General features: G+C 40.3%; 2 protein-coding genes across 8 annotated transcripts in view; one reads left to right on the top strand and one right to left on the bottom strand.

Annotated features, from left to right (window-relative positions):
- The window catches only part of pdha1b (pyruvate dehydrogenase E1 subunit alpha 1b), a 37,980-nt gene that overhangs the window by 1,363 nt on the left and 17,707 nt on the right, over positions 1-18,910 (top strand). For 2 of the 6 annotated variants that reach the window (XM_061921365.1, XM_061921368.1), the window contains exons 2-7: positions 4,154-4,200; positions 4,302-4,409; positions 6,400-6,846; positions 8,152-8,210; positions 8,288-10,908; positions 17,404-17,424. In XM_061921365.1, coding sequence (XP_061777349.1) covers positions 10,894-10,908; positions 17,404-17,424 — 36 coding nt within the window. In that variant the 5' untranslated portion in view covers positions 4,154-4,200; positions 4,302-4,409; positions 6,400-6,846; positions 8,152-8,210; positions 8,288-10,893. Of the gene's footprint in view, positions 1-4,153; positions 4,201-4,301; positions 4,410-6,399; positions 6,847-8,151; positions 8,211-8,287; positions 10,909-14,689; positions 14,874-17,403; positions 17,425-17,513; positions 17,637-18,910 lie in introns of those variants that run through there. The other 4 variants (XM_061921366.1, XM_061921364.1, XM_061921367.1 and 1 more) reach the window with 3 other exon arrangements.
- mynn (myoneurin) lies at positions 920-12,746 on the bottom strand. Of its 2 annotated transcripts, none has more exons than XM_061921362.1 (9): positions 12,665-12,746; positions 10,964-11,030; positions 10,630-10,897; positions 8,136-9,004; positions 6,665-6,824; positions 6,424-6,602; positions 6,265-6,357; positions 6,065-6,190; positions 920-1,642 (listed from the first exon to the last, which is right to left on the bottom strand). In XM_061921362.1, the coding sequence occupies exons 3-9, from the start codon at positions 10,893-10,895 to the stop codon at positions 1,251-1,253; spliced, it is 2,085 nt and encodes a 694-aa protein (XP_061777346.1). In that variant the 5' UTR covers positions 10,896-10,897; positions 10,964-11,030; positions 12,665-12,746; the 3' UTR covers positions 920-1,250. The 2 variants fall into 2 exon arrangements, with proteins under 2 accessions (XP_061777346.1, XP_061777345.1); XM_061921361.1 differs by having other exon boundaries at positions 12,577-12,730.

The following is an 18,910-nucleotide window of genomic DNA, read 5'->3' as shown; positions in this document are numbered from 1 at the left end:
CCCACTAAATATTTGTGCCCACTGATAAAAATAAGTCTTACAATTGTTGTGTATTTTCTTACTTTAGATCTTTCGATCAACTTCAGATCCGTCAATTAGTTTTTATAATTTATTGCATATTTTTAACGCTAATTATTTTTAACATTGATTTAAAAATTTTTTTTTTTTTGGACAAAATAATCCCAATAGAATTATTGAGGACTTTTAAAAGTGTTAAAAATAAGTCATCCTTTTTCTATTAACTTGTGCGGCTAATTTGGGGATTTTTCTGCGCTAACGGTCATGTTTTGTATGAAGTCATTGGAGCCTTAAATAGGTTAATAATTCATAACATAGATTTTTTTTTTTTGATGCAGTCAGTTTTAAAAAAAAAAATCCCACTAAATCTTTGGGCATCCAAAAGGTGCCCACTGATAAAAATAAGTCTTAAAATTGTTGTGTCTTTTCTTACTTTAGATCTTTTGATCAACTTCAGATCCGTCAATTAGTTTTTATTATTTATTGCAAGTTTTTAACGTTCTTTTTGTCCAAAAATGTTTTGAAATTTTATATGACAAACACTCAATACACAATGTATTCTACTAAAATATTTTAAAGTGGAATTTTGGATGTAATGGAATTGCAGGCTTGAATAGATCAATAATTCACAACATTGATTTGGATTCATTATTTTTTGAGCAATGGCAGTTGTAAAGAAAACGACATGGCAGCTTTGTGTTATTAGAGTCAACATTGCAACTTTTTCTTGATGCTGTTTAATTCCAGTTACTTGTATAATGGCCCCAGGGCCACACTTTGGACACCCGTGCTCTTGTGCCGCTCGTGTAAATTACAAGTTTTTACTCTAATGGACGTGAACTTTAGTGCAAGTCGGATCTCAAATATCCTGAAGACAAAAGCAATGGAATAATGCACATCATCATTTTGTCAGCCATTTATTTGACATGTAGAAGTTATATACAGTAATGGGCATTTTTGTACATACGTTGTAGACGAGTTGAAAATAAAAATGAAAAAAAAAACACTACTTGCAATAAATGAGGAAGGAAAGATTGAGTAATACATTGTGGTGTCACAACTGCAGTCAAACTCATTGCAGCTTCTTCAAAAACTTTCACTCCTAATAAAAATGTGTGTGCGCCAAGTCACCACACGCTAAAGCGGCCACACAAGCCTACGCTACCACAACTCCCTAAAGTCACTGACACCAGTCCAAAAGTTTCTTTGACGTCCTCCTCACTCTGCGCTCACTAGGGGGCGGGGGGGTTGTCCACCGTGTGGATGATGACGATCTGCTCCAGGCTTTGTGCGGGCGAGGTGGGCGGCCTCAGCTGCTCCACCAGCGCGTGGAGCGTGTCCGAGTTGATGGTCTGCTCCGCGTCCGCCTCGAAGGCGACCGGGTTGGCGGGGGAGATGGGCGTGAGGCTGGGCTCCACCTTTAATTCCTGCAGGCTCTCGCCGAGGACAACGCCGCCGCCGTTGTTGTTGTTGTCGTCGTCGGCGGACTGCTCGGCGGCTTTGGGGTGCGGCGTGGCTGGTTCTGGGTTGGGAGGCTGGACTTCAGGGATGGCGCTCAGAGCTTTATCGTTGGACAGTTTGCTCTGCACGAAGGCCACCGGATGGCTGGACGCCAGCAGGACCACTGATGACAAATCATGTGTGTCAGGTTTCTACACACATCTCATTTCATGCTTTTAATGACACTTCAAAAAATGTGTGTGTTAGCTAAAGGATGAAATATAATCTCCCTCCTCTCCTCCCCTCCCGCAGATCTTTGCGTGTACATTAGGGGTGTAACGGTACACAAAAATTTTGGTTTAGAGGTCACGGTTCGGTTCATTTTCGGTACAGTAAGAAAACAACAAAATATAATTTTTTGGGTTATTTATTTACCAAATTTTAAAAATATTCCAACAAAAATATATTTCTTAGTGGAATATTTGATGTGAAGTAATAAAATAATTCATAATAACATTGATTTAGATTCAATATCATGTTTTGAGCAATGACAGTTTGAAAGAAAAAAAACAACAGCTTTGTTTTATTAGTTAACATTGCAACTTTTTCGAAATTACATTTAACCTTCAATCTTCACTTTTGTTATGTTTTTTTTAATTTTAATAGTATTTTTAGAATGTGCCGTGGGCCTTTAAAACATTAGCTGTGGGCCGCAAATGGCCTTCGGTCCGGGGCACACTTTTAACGCCCCTGCTATAAATAATAAAAAATTAAATCTGATAAATCTATGGATAAAAAGAAGAGCCTGGCGACGCATGCGCATTTATCATAACTCTCTCGCTCTCTGCCCCTCCCTCATGGATGCTGCTTTTGCACGCACAATGTTTTTTGTTTTTAAGCCCTTCTTAACCCTGAACGTACATTGTTAATACACGCAACCATAACTCAAAATGCCGGACATTTGAGGCATTTAAGAAACTCTGCCCTGACAGCCCCGCAAAAGAGGACATATCCGGTGAAAAGAGGGCGTATGGTCAGTCTATCCTAGCCCGATTGCTGCTAGAATGCTAGCAAAAGAGGACATGTCCGGTGCCAGCAGCAATCGGGCTAGGATAGACTGACCATACGCCCTCTTTTCACCGGACATGTCCTCTTTTGCGGGGCGGTCAGGGCAGAGTTTTTTAAATGCCTCAAATGTCCGGCATTTTGAGTATTGTTTACGCTACTTAATATGTCCGCCTGGAAACTTGTTCGGTTCACCTCCGCACCGAACCGAAACCCCCGTACCGAAAGGGTTCAATACAAATACACGTACCGTTACACCCCTTGTGTACATACAAAAACATGATGGCAAAGAAAAACCAAAAGCTTCTTACATTCTAAAAGAGACCATTTCCACCAAAGAAAAAAAATAGCAATTTTTTTTTATTTGTATTTTTTCCATTTTCTTTTGTTTATTTGTTCGGTGTGGTAGTTCTGTTTGAAAATGATTTAGAGAACCTAATTTTAAATAATTTATTAGTACATATTTTCGAAAAATTTTATAGAGACATGTTTACTTGTTTTTAAAATTATATATACCGTAATTTTTGGAGTATAAGTTGCACCTGCCGAAAATGCATAATAAAGAAGGAAAAAAGCATATAAGTATAAGTCACATTTTTGGGGGAAATTTACTTGATAAAACCCAACACCAATAACAGGCATTTTAAATATAATAGTGAACAACAGGCTGAATAAGTGTACGTTATATGAGGCATAAATAACCAAGTAAGAAGGTGCCTGGTATGTTAACGTAACATATTATGGTAAGAGTCATTTAAATAACTATAACATATAGAACATGCTATACCTTTACCAAACAATCTGTCACTCCTAATCCATAAATCCCATGAAATCTTATACGTCTGGTCTCTTACGTGAATGATCTTAATAATATTATTTGATATTTTACGGTAATGTGTTAATAATGTCACACATAAGTCTCACCCCCGGCCAAACTATGAAAAAAAACTGCGACTTATAGTCCGAAAAATATGATACAGTATTTTTGTGAATATAAGCTGACGGTCATGATGTTTTGTATTCAACAAATAGTTTTCAACACTGACTCGGGTGTGTTATTATTTCTGCTATGGCACCATCTTGTGGATGAGTTCGCTCACTGCAGGTTGAAAATGTACTTCCTGCTTTGTGACTTGAACCGGAAGTATACCTGTCCATAGCATTTTTGCTGAATAAATATTCTTCATCATTCCTAGCAACGTTTTTAATGTTTACAATATCCATCCATCTAATTTCTACCGCTTATTCCCTGTTAGGGTCGGGGGGGTGGCGCTGGCACCTACCTCAGCTACAATCGGGCGGAAGGCGGGGTACACCCTGGACAAGTAGCCACCTCATCGTAGGGCCAATACAGATAGACAGACTACATTACTCATGTGTGATGTCTGTAGGAGTGTACGTGCTATCGTAAAGTAATCAAGTCATTAGCATTAGCTAATATGCGAACATGTTTACAAGCGTCTGTTAGTATTATTAACCTACAATGGCATTCTTTAAGTTTTTCAGTTTCACAAATTCCTCAGTAAATTCACCCAAATGTCACCGTGGAGTTATTGAGTCTCTTTAGCTGATTGGACAGCTAGTTTCTGCAGCTCCTGAGTCCATGATGATGACTTCTGTTTTGTTTCAGCAGCCGTTTTACTGCCGTTTTAAAGACACTGTTTGAAAACAATTAAGGTATGTAAATAAGCCTTTACAAAATCTTCCATACCGAGATAAATCTCCGGCTTATTGTCCGGTGCGACTAATACATGTTAACATATGCATTTCTTCTCAAGGTTCACACAGCCCATCTTCCTGAATGTCTTGTTCTATGGTTTTGAAGCAATGTGTACTTTTAAAGTGACCCTTGCTACAACAAGATGAGTTCCAGCTCTGACATTTAAGTGAGTACCATTACTACAAAGGCAAAGGTGTGCAAGCAGGTCCCGTCTTCGCATACAGAAACAAAGATTATGGATGACTGACAAGAGGCTCACTCTGTTCATGTAATTCTACTGTGGAAAAAACGTGCACAGGTGCTGAGAGAGAGAGACCTCTGTATCGCCAGTATCAAAGATGGAGCAATTCCAGTAAAATTCCATTTATGACCGATTAATTATCAACCTAGGCCTATAATTGTATTATTGTTTTAATGCCGCTGGACATTGAATTTAATGCTTTTTAATGCCATTTAGGATCCTTTTAATGACGTTGAATGCAATTTAAGATCCATCTATGGCTTTTAATGCCATTTACAATCAATTTAATGACTTAATGCCATTTAAGATCAATTCAATGACTTTTAATGCCATTTAAGATCCATTTATGGCTTTTAAATCCATTTACGATCAATTTAATGACTATTAATGCCATTTATGATCAATTCAATGACTTAATGCCATTTACGATCAATTCAATGACTTAATGCCATTTAAGAACCATTTATGGCCTTTAAATCCATTTACGATCAATTTAATGACTATTAATGCCATTTAAGATCCATTTATGGCTTTTAAATCCATTTACGATCAATTTAATGACTATTAATGCCATTTATGATCAATTCAATGACTTTTAATGCCATTTAAGATCCATTTATGGCTTTTAAATCCATTTACGATCAATTTAATGACTAGTAATGCCATTTATGATCAATTCAATGACTTTTAATGCCATTTACGATCAATTCAATGACTTAATGCCATTTAAGAACCATTTATGGCTTTTAAATCCATTTACGATCAATTTAATGACTATTAGAGTCATTTACAATCAATTCAATGACTTTTAATGCCATTTAAGATCCATTTATGACTTAAATCCATTTACGATCAATTTAATGACTTTTAATACCATTTACAATCAATTCAATGACTTTTAATGCAATTTAAGATCCATTTATGGCTTTTTAACCCATTTACGATCAATTTAATGACTTTTAATGCATTTACGATCAATTTAATGACTTAATGCCTATTAAGATCCATTTAAAGGCTTGTTTTCAATGCCATTTAAGGTTCATTAAATTACTTTTAATGCCCTTTATGATCAATTTAATTACTTTTAATGCCATTTAAGACCCATTTAATGACTTATTAATTTTTAATGCCATTTAAGGTTCATTAAATGACTTGCCAATTAATGCTTTTCAATGCCAGTTAAGATCCATGTAATGCTTTTTAATGCCATTTAAGATCCATTTAATTAATTTCAATGCCATTTAAGATCCTTTGAATTACTTTGAATGCCATTTACGATCAATTTAATCAATTTTAATACCATTTAAGATCCGCCCCCCGCGACCCCAAAGGGATAAGTGGTAGAAAATGGATGGATGGACCATTTAAGATACATTGAATTACTTTTAATGCCATTAATGATCAACTTAATTCATTTTAATGCCATTTAAGATCCATTTAATGACTTTCGTAGCTTTTTAATGCCATTAAAGATACATTTAATGACTTTTAATGCCATTTAATGACATTAGGATCCATTTAATGACTTTAAATGCTTTTTACGGACCCATGGGAAAACTGTATGAGTTGTTGCCGCTCACCTGCTCGTGCTCGCTCTTTGTGTTGACGCACTTCATCGGCGTGTGCCTTCTCTTGGTGTTTGATCATGTTCTTCACGCTGGCGAAGCGGTTCCCACACAGCAGGCACTGCACGCCGTTGTTGCCCTCTGACGAGACACAGCAGCACGGATGACGGCCGCCATGGCCATAGTGACGACACGCTTCTCAGGGCAAAACTCACCTGGGTGTAGTCGTCGCATGTGCTTCTTCAGCTCGGACGACGTGACGAACCTGGAGTCGCAATGTGCCTGGGAGCATTTGTACGGCGTCTCGCCTGGCACAGGAAGTGGTCAACTCAGTGTACTCTGATTTACAGGAAGTGGACCCTCGCGCTCCTTACCTGTGTGCTTCCGTGCGTGGGCAATGAGCGAGGACGAGACGGAGAAGGACATGCCGCAAAGGTCGCACTGGTACGGTTTCTCCCCCGTGTGGCGCCGCTTGTGATAGGTCAGCGTGCTAGACTGAGCGAAGGCCTGACCGCAGATGTCGCACACGTATGGTTTTTCTCCGCTGTGCAGCCTGGAGGGGGCACAACACCTGGTCAGCAGCACGCAAACGACGCCTCGCCGCACTCCACCTACTTGATGTGGATCTTGTAGTTGGACGAGGTGGCGAACTTGAAGCCGCAGCGCTTGCACGTGTACGGCTTTTCCTCGCCGTGGTGCATGCGGCGGTGAGCCACCAGCTGGCACTTCTGAGCGAAGCATTTGTCGCAGCTGGAGCAGCTGAATGGCTTCTCGCCTGAACACAAAGTAACAGTGGAGTAAGTGTTGTGTTAACTTTACAACACCAGGTAATATTGGAGGAAAAGTTGTGTGAAGTTTACAACACCAAGTAACGTTTAAGTAAAAGTTGTGTTAACAACGCTTGGTAATATTTGAGTAAAAGTCGTGTTAGGTTTACAACACTTTGTGACATTCAAGTAAAAGTTGTGTTAAGTTTACAAAACCAAGTAATATTTAAGTAAAAGTTGTGTTCAGTTTACAACACTTAGTAATATTTGAGTAAAAGTTAAGTTTACATTTGGTAATATTTCAGTGAAAATTGTGTTATGTTGACAACACCCAGTAATATTTGAGTAAAAGTTGTGTTAAGTTTACAAAACTAAGTAATGTTTGAGTAAAAGTCGTGTTAAGTTTACGACACTGACATTTAAGTAAAAGTTGTGTTAAGTTTACAAAACTAAGTAACGTTTGAGTAAAAGTTGTGTTAAGTTTACGACACTGACATTTAAGTAAAAGTTGTGTTAAGTTTACAACAATAAGTAACGTTTAAGTAAAAGTTGTGGACATTTAAGTAGAAGTTGTGTTAAGTTTACAACCATTTGTAGCATTTAAGTAAAAGGTGTGTTAAATTTGCATCAGTGTAGTAATTAAGTAAAAGTTGGGTTAAATTTACGTAACTTTGTAGCATTTAAGTATTTAAGTAAAAGTTGTGCTAAGTTTACAACACTTGGTAATATTTCAGTAAAAGTCGCGTTAAGTTTACAACACTTTGTAGCATTTAAGTAAAAGTTGTGTTAAGTTTACAATACTTTGTAACTTATGTAAAAGTTGTTATTTTACAACACTTTAAGAAAAAGTTGTGTTAAATTCAAACAAATTTGTATCATTTAAGTAAAATTTGTGTTATGTTGACCACTTTGTAGCATTTAAGTAAAAGTTGTGTTAAGTTTACAACACTTGGTAATATTTCAGTAAAAGTCGTGTTAAGTTCACAACACTTTGTAACATTTAAGTAAAAGTTGTGTTAAGTTTACAACACTTTGTAACATTTAAGTAAAAGTTGTATTAAGTTCACAACACTTGGTAATATTTCAGTAAAAGTCGTGTTAAGTTCACAACACTTTGTAACATTTAAGTAAAAGTTGTGTTATTTTACAAGACTTTAAGTAAAAGTCGTGTTAAATACTACAAATTGTTGTAAACTTAAGTACTAGTTTTGTTTTGTGTACAAAACTTGGTAAGATTAAAGTAAAAGTTGTGTTAATGTTAGAAAGTGATGTGAAGTGTACAAAAGGTGGTGACATTTGAGTAAAGGTGTGTGTTGTACCTGTGTGGATGCGCAGGTGAGTTTTGAGCTGTGTGGCTTGTCTGAAGGATTTGGAGCAGAAGATGCAGATGAAAGGTTTGAGTCCCTTATGGATCTTCTCGTGGCGTCTCAGGCTGCTGATGTCTTTTAACAGCTTGTTGCACTCGCTGCAGGACAGGTTCATGTTCTCAGTCCCAGAAGGATCTTGTTCTCCTTCCTCTCCTCCCTCACCGCTGTCGTCATCGTCCTCGTCCAGCCGCCGCCTGCCTCGCCCCCTCCCTCTGCCGCGCCCCCGGCCGCGACCTCGCCGCCTCTCCCCGATTCGGAGGCGCAGCCTCTTGGCAGGGGACTCGTCCAAAGAGGGGCTCCAGTCTGCTGATGTGTCCCCAAAGTCCTTCAAGCCGGCGTCGAACTCCTCCAAGTAGGGATCTTCGCTCTTGATGACCGCTCTGCCCCGTCCTCTCCCGCGGCCCCTCCCCCGGCCCCTGTAGACCGGAGGTCTGGGCATGTCGTCTAAAAACTCTGTCAGCTCGCTGCCGAAACCTTTGGGCTTCCTGCCTCTCTTCCTCCCCATCCCCCTTCCGCCACTCATGTAGTCCTCATCACTCGGGATCCCTTCCTCCTCCTCCAAACCCACATCCTCACCCACGTCTTCCTTTTCCTGCTTTTTGCTGTCCGGCCCCTCCTCCACACATGCTCCCGAGACCGAGGCGATGGACAAAGTGACGGGCGAGTGGGGACTGCCCGGAGAGCCGGGACTGACCGGATACAGGCCGCCGTCTTTGTCCGCCTCACTGGCCTCCAACCAGGGGTGACTTTCCTCCAGGTACTTTGTGGCTTCTGACATGCCCAGAAAGATGGCGGCTCGGCGGACGGCAACTTGTCTGGTGCTGTAAAAACAAGGAAACATCAAATGTTACTTAAGGCGTACTTACAGTAGGACAATTGTCCCACCGCTTCGACACAATACCGTATTTTTCAGACTACAAGCCTACGCTTTGAACCCGGCGGCTTATAAAACGGCGTGGCTAATTTATGGATTTTTCTTTGCCAACGGCCATCATGTTTTTAATCCAACAAATTAGAGATGTCCAATAATATCGGACTGCCGATATTATCGGCCGATAAATGCTTTCAAATGTAATATTGGAAATTACCAGTATCTGTTTCAAAAAGTAAAATGTAGGACTTTTTAAAACGCTACTGTACGGAGTTGTACACGGACATAGGGAGAAATACAGAACACCAATAAACCTTAAAGGCACTGCCAATTGCATAATATCTACGGCTTTTCACACACACAAGTGAATGCAAAGATATTTGGTCAACAGGCATACAGGTCACACTGAGGGTGGTCGCATAAACAACTGTAACACTGTTAAAAATATGCGCCCCACTGTGAACCCACACCAAAAAAGAATGACAAACATTTCGGGAGAACATCCGCACCGTAACGCAACATAAACACAACAGAACCCCTTTAAGCACTAACTCTTTCGGGATGCTACAATATACACCCCCTCCTACTCCATACCCCAAAACCCCGCCCCCCAAACCTCCTCATGCTTTCTCAAGGAGAGCATGTCCCAAATTCCAAACTGCTGTTTTGAGGCATGTTAAAAAAAAATGCACTTTGCGACCATAATGATGAATATGGCAGTGCCATTTTTTTTCTATAACTTGAGTTGATTTATTTTGGAAAACCTTGTTACATTGTTTAATGCATCCAGCGGGGCATCACAACAAAATTGGGCATAATAATGTGTTAATTGCACGACTGTATATATCGGTTGATATCGGAATCGGTAATTAAGAGTTGGACAGAATCGGTATATTGGATATCGGCAAAAAAGCCGTTATCGGACATCTCTTAAACCTAACCTAATTAGTTGCTATGGTCATGTACGTCAAAGCAGCTCAGACGAGGCACCAAGCAGTGTGGGCGGGAAGTGTTTCCACAGACGCGGAAGGAGATTTTCACAACAAATTTCTAAAGCTTAGTGATATATACATCCATCCATTTTCTACTGCTTATTCCATTTGGGGTCACGGGGGGCGCTGGTGCCTATCTCGGCTACATTCGGGCGGAAGGCGATAGTATAGAAAGTACTTTATTAATCCCTGGGCGGAAATTCAGCAAATATCAGATGTATGAGACTTTAGGTGGGTTTATTTTGTACCCTTTGCGTTCATGTTTCAACATTTGTTGCATTTCACTTGATTGGAAAATATGTCCATCGAAAGTGGGTGGGATTTCATATGTTGTCAATATTCAATGTTTTATCCTTCATAGAAAAATGGAAATTTACGTTATGTTTTTTAAGGCGGTCTGTTATAACGTTTTTAAGCATTCAATCAGACATTATTTTGAGGTTTTGTATTAGTGTTCCTAAAAATAGATACACAGCCCCCAGACACATTTTTTTCTCTAAATTTGCCCTCCCCCCCGAGTCAAAATAATTGCCCAGGCCTGGTCTGGAGAGTACAGTAGTTTCTGTTTCCATAACGTGTCTACCTGCTGAGGTTCATCTGTCCCGTGTAGACAAACTCCAGAAGTTTCTCCAGAGCGTAGCGGCTGACTTTGTCGGGGTCCAGCGTGGTCACCTCTTGACCCTTCTCCGCCTGGGAGGAGAAGTACTTGCTGAAGGCCGCCAGGATGTTGCGGTGCGCCCGGAACTCCACGTCTCTCACCACGATGGTGACGTCGCACAGGAAGTCCATCTCCCGCTGCTGGTGGAGGCGTTGCAGGAGCAGCTTGCCATGGTTGGCGCCATGAGCCATGGCTAGGAGAGAGGTGAGCTGTCAATGCCACTTTTCAACCAGTCCAACTTGTTCTGACATGTGCTTACTGTCAACTTGTGCCAGTGATGCTGAGAAGTTCAGTCTTCACCTCCTCAAATTAGCCTCAATGGAAATCTGCAGGAAAAAAAATTTGGATTTAAAGGCTTCCTGAAAGCCACTACTACCCACCACGCAGTCTGATAGTTTATATATCAATGATGAAATATTAACATTGCAACACATGCCAATACGGCCTTTTTAGTTTACTAAATTACTATTTTAATTTTCCCGCGGAGTTTCTTGTTGAAAACGTCGCGAAATGATGACATTTTTGGTTGGAGCGGACATGTTAGCCCAGCACCAAACACAGCTAAAAGTAGTCTCTTTTCATCGCATAATTACACAGTAATTTGGACATCTGTGTTGCTGAATCTTTTGCAATTTGTTCAATTAATAACGGGGTCTATAAAGAATAATGCTGTTGGTGGAAAGCGGTGGATTGCAGCTGTCTTTAGCAACCGAAACACAGCCGGTGTTTCTTTGTTTGTTGTGAAGCTTTAACACAGAGCGGTCAAGCGAACATGTTTCTCTACGTCAACCAGCAAGTTTTGGGATGGGAAAATTGTGATATTAAGTCGGCTCTTACCGGAGACATCAGTTGAATATACCTCCTCCTACTGCAGCTCAAAAAGGCAGCTCTGATCTTGGCTCCTCGGCTTCTCTCAGAGACACTGCCGTTCACCGCTTCCATCCGACATTCAGGTATGACTTTACAATCTCACTAAAACACTATTAAAACAATAAGCAGATAAGGTATCTTCCAGAATTATCCTAGTACATGTGTCTTAATTACATCTGAAACGCTCCCACTGCCGCCGCCTGGAGCCGTCGCCTTTTCTTTTTTTTGTGCTTCACTTTAACTTTCCTCATCCACGAATCTTTCATCCTCACTCAAATTGTCGTTTTCTCGGTCCGAATTGCTCTTGCTGCTGGAGGCTATGATTATAAACAATGTGAAGATGTGAGGAGCCCTACAACCCGTGACGTCACGCGCACATCATCTGCTACTTTCGGTACAGACAAGGCTTTTTTATTAGCAAGCAAAATTTGCCAACTTTATCGTCGATGTTCTCTACTAAATCCTTTCAGCAAAATATGGCAATATCGCGAAATGATCAAGTATGACACAGAATGGAGCAGCTATCCGTGTTTAAATAAGAAAATCTCATTTCGGTAGGCCTTTAAAACATGGAGAATGGCAATTAAGTGGAAAATTATGTTAATTGCATCTTAAATAAAAGAAGAGTTCTGAGGACCATCAGCTGACAGGGAGCCGTTTTTGAAAATAAAAGCTCCCGCCCGCTTCCTGAGCAGGCCTCAACCGGATGCTAATGCTAATAGCAGCGTCGTTGCTCGGCTTAAAAAAGGTGCAGTTCGCTATTCAATTTCGGTGTCTTTTAACCGTCACCGGACTTTTCCAGCGAGACAATTCCGGGGAGATTCTGCCGCTTGGGTTCTTCCTCAAAATGCAGAAGGAGTGATGCTAAAGCTAAGCGTCGTCTTACACGCCAAAAGCGCCAACATTTTTCGGCTCTTATTTCGAAGGATTCGCTGCTCGAGCCGGCGGTGCCTGCATTAAGTTAGCCCCGAAACGTAATAGCCAGCAATTTGAGAAACTTACCGTCCAGAGATGCCTAGAACCACGAAAGCCCGGTGGAAGATCTCTATTTTAAAAAGCCGAGTAAACGAAAATAAAAGCAGTAAAGTACCTTCTAATATCCGCGATCCGCAGCCGTTGTCTCGGGACGTTGACCGAGGTCTCGCGAGATCTCACTGTGCCGTCTGCGAGAGAAGCGAGCGTCGAGATGTTATGTTTACATATGTTTACATACATGTTTACATATGTTTACATACATGTTTACATATGTTTACATACATGTTCACCACACATTCACCACACATTTGTGTTTTGTTTTAAAGATGTGCTATTTGGATTTGCACAGTATGAGAAAACATTTGAAAATGAATTTTACCTTTGCAACCATACTATTGGCTAAGTTTTATGTTCATAAAAGTAATTAAGTTTCTCAATACAAGACCTGTTTTTTGTGTTTTTAAAAATTAATTGGAAATTTATTTTAAAACGCTTTCTATCGCTAACAAACAAAAAGAAATGAAAACTGTAATGCTGTGCTCCAAATTTGGATTATTTACGGAACTTGTGTGAGGTAATAGCTTTACACTCACGCACACATATATATATACTGTGTGTATATATATATATATATATATATATATATATATATATATATATATATATATTAGGGGTGTGGGAAAAAATCGATTCGAATATGAATCGCGATTCTCACATTGTGCGATTCAGAATCGATTCTCTTTTTTTTTTAAATCGATATTTTTTTTCATTTGTATTTTTTTTTTTTTATCAATCCAACAAAACAATACACAGCAATACCATAACATCCATCCATCCATTTTCTATCGCTTATTCCCTTTTGGGGCCGCAGGGGGCGCTGGCACCTATCTCAGCTACAATTGGGCGGAAGGCGATGTACACCCTGGACAAGTCGCCTCCTCATCGCAGGGCCAACACAGATAGACAGACAACGTTCACACTCACATTCACACACTAGTGCCAAATAATGCAATCCAATTCCAAAACCAAACCTGACCCAGCAACACTCAGAACTGCTATAAACAGAGCAATTGAGGAGACACAAACACGACACAGAACAAACCAAAAATGAATATTATCAACAACAGTATCAATATTAATTATAATTTCAGCATAGCAGTGATTAAAAATCCTTCATTGACATTATCATTAGACATTTATAAAAATAAAAAAAAAGAACAATAGTGTCACAGTGGCTTACACTTGCATCGCATCTCATAAGCTTGACAACACACTGTGTCCAATGTTTTCACAAGGATAAAATAAGTCATATTTTTGGTTTGTTTAATAGTTAAAACAAATTCACATTATTGCAATCAGTTGATAAAACATTGTCCTTTACAATTATAAAAGCTTTTTACAAAAATCTAGTACTCTGCTTGCATGTCAGCAGACTGGGGTAGATCCTGCTGAAATATATGTATTGAATGAATACAGAATCCTTTTAAATCGGGAAAAAAAATCGTTTTTGAATCGAGAATCGAATCGAATCGAAAAAATTGATATATTATCGAATCGTGACCCCAAGAATCAATATTGAATCGAATCGTGGGACACCCAAAGATTCACAGCCCTAATATATATATATATATATATATATATATATATATATATATATATATATATATTGCATTCTTCTTTAGTTGCTTTATTGAGTTCACAACCCCCTGGCGCTGTTTTGTACTGTTTCTGTTCTTGTTTTGATTATTATTATTTCTTTAAATGTTGAATAATATAAATAAAGGTTTTGAATTTAAAAAAAAAAAAGTTATGTTTACATGCAAACACCATGTTGGCAATTGATTGATTGATTGAGACTTTAATTAGTAGATTGCACAGTACAGTACATATTCCGCACAATTGACCACTAAATGGTAACACCCTAATACGTTTTTCAACTTTTTTAAGTCGGGGTCCACGTTAATCAATTCATGGCAACGTACAGGACTTATATATTAGCTTCTAAATGTATGTAGTAATATATTTAGAAAGTCTTCACACGTCATTAAGAGATCTTTATTTTAAATATTTAAATAATCTGGTTGGAGTCATGCTGTCTGTGCGGCTATTAAAAGGCAGGCGGAACCATTCTACGCCATAGTTTGTTCCCAGCGGACTGCTATCCAGGACGGACGCCGTACGGCTCAACCCCTCAGCAAAAGCCTGCCTCGGCGATCCGCAAGCAGCTTTAATCCTCTTAAGAGCCCGAGTCCTGGTCCAGCAGCATGCTGAACATGTTGACCATCATCTCCAACGCGCTGTGCAGGATCACCGGCAGGAATGCGGTGAGTTCCCGGCCGTGAGACCGCGTCTGTTCCCGTACTGGCTCATGCTAACTAGCTAGCTCGGTGATGTTGGGAGAGCTGCTGCTGACCTTGGCACTTATTTATTATTATTATTATTATTATTATTATTATTGTTAATCATATATTTCAGGCAATGACAAAAAAAAACTACAAGTTAGACAACACGTAATAATATGAATTAATATAATACAAAAACCGAATGCAGCGACCCCTAAAAAGGACAAGCGGTAGGAAATGAATGGATGGATGGATGGATAATGCAAAAGTTAATGTGTAGTATGTAAAGCATAACGTTTTGACTGAAAGGGAGTGGGAAGAAGATAATTTATTTAATCCCACCCCCAGTTCCTAATTCAGTGATTAATACACTGAGTTTCACTGTATTTTGTTTAAGGATTATAATATAAATGTTGTGTCATTACCACAGGTAACAATACATGTGAATGACAATAAATAGGAAGTCCAAGTCTAGATATTACACTGTAGCACTAATTTGTAGGAAGAATGAACATACCAACAATGAATGGTGAGGGACAAAATGCGGACGACGGTGAGGGACAAAATGCGGACGACGGTGAGGGACAAAATGCGGACGACGGTGAGGGACAAAATGCGGACGACGGTGAGGGACAAAATGCGGACGACGGTGAGGGACAAAATGCGGACGACGGTGAGGGACAAAATGCGGACGAGGGTGAGGGACAAAATGCGGACGACGGGACAAAATGCGGACGACGGTGAGGGGCGAAATGCGGACGATGGGACCAAATGCGGACGACGGGACCAAATGCGGACGACGGGACCAAATGCGGACGACGGGACCAAATGCGGACGACGGTGAGGGGCGAAATGCGGACGACGGTATGGGCCTCACATTGGTAGGGGACAAAATGCCGACGACGGTGAGGGACAAAATGTCGACGACAGTGAGTGGCTCACATTGGTGAGGGACAAAATGCGGACGACGGTGAGGGACAAAATGCGGACGACGGTGAGGGACAAAATGCGGACGACGGTGAGGGACAAAATGTCGACGACAGTGAGTGGCTCACATTGGTGAGGGACAAAATGCGGACGACGGTGAGGGACAAAATGCGGACGACGGTGAGGGACAAAATGCGGACGACGGTGAGGGACAAAATGCGGACGACGGTGAGGGGCAAAATGCGGACGACGGTGAGGGGCAAAATGCGGACGACGGTGAGGGGCAAAATGCGGACGACGGTGAGGGGCAAAATGCGGACGACGGTGAGGGGCAAAATGCGGACGACGGTGAGGGGCAAAATGCGGACGACGGTGAGGGGCAAAATGCGGACGACGGTGAGGGGCAAAATGCGGACGACGGTGAGGGGCAAAATGCGGACGACGGTGAGGGGCAAAATGGCGACGACGGTATGGGCCTCACATTGGTAGGGGACAAAATGCCGACGACGGTAAGGGCCTCAGGTTAGTAAGGGACAAAATGCCGACGACGGTGAGAGCTTCACATTGGTGAGGGCCTCACATTGGTAAGGGACAAAATGCAGACGACGGTAAGAGTACAACAGCAAGTCAAATCAAAGACCCTCATCTCTATATTTGAACCAGATCCCATGTTTGTATAATAGTTCAAATCAATGAATAGTTCGGCATTGCTTGTGTTGAAAGTTCAGTTGGTTCCTTAGTTTTACTCAGCATACAGACACACAAAAACGTTTAGACGTGGTTTGAGCTCTCGGCAAAGAGAAACATCCAAAGCCGCTCAAGTTATGAGCCTGCGCTCGTTTTATAAAAAACATTGTAAATTAGGTGGCAATAACTTGTTAAATGCTTTTAATAATATCATTGAAAGTATATTTAACAAGATCATCAAATTTGAGCAACTTTGATTGCGTAAACAGATTGAGTATGTTCTAAAAAAAAAAAAAAAGTTGTGAATGATCCGCATGATCAGAGGATTAATTGTGTTGTGTTTCCCCACACTTCAAAACAATATGTGAGGTATGTTATATGATCAGAGGATTAATTGTGTTGTGGTAAGTGTTTCCCCACCAATTCAACGCAATATGTGAGCATATGGCAGTATAGAATATGGAGGTATAGTTTTGCTTTCTTTATAATTGAGAGGCTTTTGGACATGTTTGTTTTAATGTATCTGACATGAGGTTTCCATGATAGTTTACTATCAATAATTACTCCCAAAAATTTATTCTCATTTACGATTTCAGGTTATTATTACCATGTTCTTATATCCTAAATACTTATTGGGAAGTGATAAAACTGAAGCTGACAAGTGGGCTATTATTTAACTTGTTTTGTTCAGCAGATTCCATCACAGTTAGAGCAAGAACAGGAACCACTATTGTTTAACACAGCACGTCATGTTTGTCTGCATCTGCATCCTTTCTATGCTAAAACAAAAAACTGTGCTAGGAAAATTCTTGTTCTGCCTTTGTCTCTCGTCATTGTCTAATTTATTGCTTCTTGCTGTTCTTGTCCTTCCATCACTCTCGCTTCACCTGAACTCAAGGGAGCCCAAACGGTGTCGGAGGTAAGCTGTTTACACTGTCTGTCCTTAATCCATCCCTCTGTAACACTTATTTTTAAACTGTGTAAGCCTTTTTAAATATTTTTTTTTAGAATTCAGATCGTCGATCCTGATGGCCGTATATGGGGTATCACGGAGTAGATTTATATAGCGCTTTTCTAGAGACTCAAAGCGCTTCACAGAGAAGTGAGAAGCCATCATTCACCTTGATGGTGGTAAGCTACATTTGTTGCCCTGTGCTGTTGAGTGTTGAGCAGAGGGAATGTAAACGTCCCATCACAACATTCAGAATAAACTCCGCCCACAGTTTTAGCATTCTTGCTACCCAATTCATGTTCGACAAGTTCTTATTACTACAACTGTCGCAGAGGCTGTGGGGGGGTCTCAAGCAAATGTTATCCGGCCCGCAGAATGAGTTTAAGTATAAAAGTGATCTGAAGTTTTTGAATGAAAGAAACTGCTCTTCTAAATGTATGCTGAAATAATTTGTATATTCTTCTAACTTTAGGTGTGATTAAGGAAATGAGTCCAAAATTTACACGTTTTGTTGTGGCCGATGCTTCATGTGCACAGAATAAACTCTATGATGTTCTAGTACATCAGTTGGAGAAAATGGGCAAACTACATTAATAACATCCTGTAATTGGAGTTAGGTAATATTTATTCCATATTCTGAAAGATTAAAAATGAACGACAATTGAAGCATTTTAAAACTCTGCCAGACTCAATTCCACCTATTCAACTGATGTTTTGGCTTGTGCAGCCCTTTGAGACACTTGTGATTTAGGGCTTTATAAATAAACATTGATTGATTGATCAATATTACCACAATGACAAATAGACTACTATTAACCAAAACATGTAAGTCTAAAAAAAAATTGTTTTCAGATTGTGCTTGTTCTATTTTAAACAAAGAAAACAATCTGAAGTTATCTTTATTTTTTAAGTTATCATGCCATGATTTTACCTGTCCGGCCCACATAGGGAATAGATTTTCCTTCATGTGGCCCCCTAGTTAAAATGAGCTTGACACCCCTGGTGTACAGTGTCTCACAAGATGCTCACGTTTCAGCTACCATTTTTCTTGGGTGTGTCCCGATTTTCAATATTGACATCAGCAAAAGTATCAGATTATATCGGCTGATTTGACAAAACGTGCGATACGAGCAGTTCGGCAGAGCAAAGCTGGACATCCAGTAAACATCTTAATGTCTTCCAATAATAGGGACGGCGTGGCGGGAGAGTGGCCGTGCGCAACCCGAGAGTCCCTGGTTCAATCCCCACCTAGTACCAACCTCGTCACGTCCGTTGTGTCCTGAGCAAGACACTTCACCCTTGCTCCTGATGGGTGCTGGTTGGCGCCTTGCATGGCAGCTCCCTCCATCAGTGTGTGAATGTGTGTGTGAATGGGTAAATGTGGAAGTAGTGTCAAAGCGCTTTGAGTACCTTTAAGGTAGAAAAGCGCTATACAAGTTCAACCCATTTATCA

Source organism: Nerophis ophidion, linkage group LG15, assembly GCF_033978795.1.
Source record: "Nerophis ophidion isolate RoL-2023_Sa linkage group LG15, RoL_Noph_v1.0, whole genome shotgun sequence".
Taxonomy (NCBI): domain Eukaryota; kingdom Metazoa; phylum Chordata; class Actinopteri; order Syngnathiformes; family Syngnathidae; genus Nerophis; species Nerophis ophidion.
Note: the sequence above shows the minus strand (reverse complement) of the source record. Positions and strands in the feature narration are given on the sequence as shown.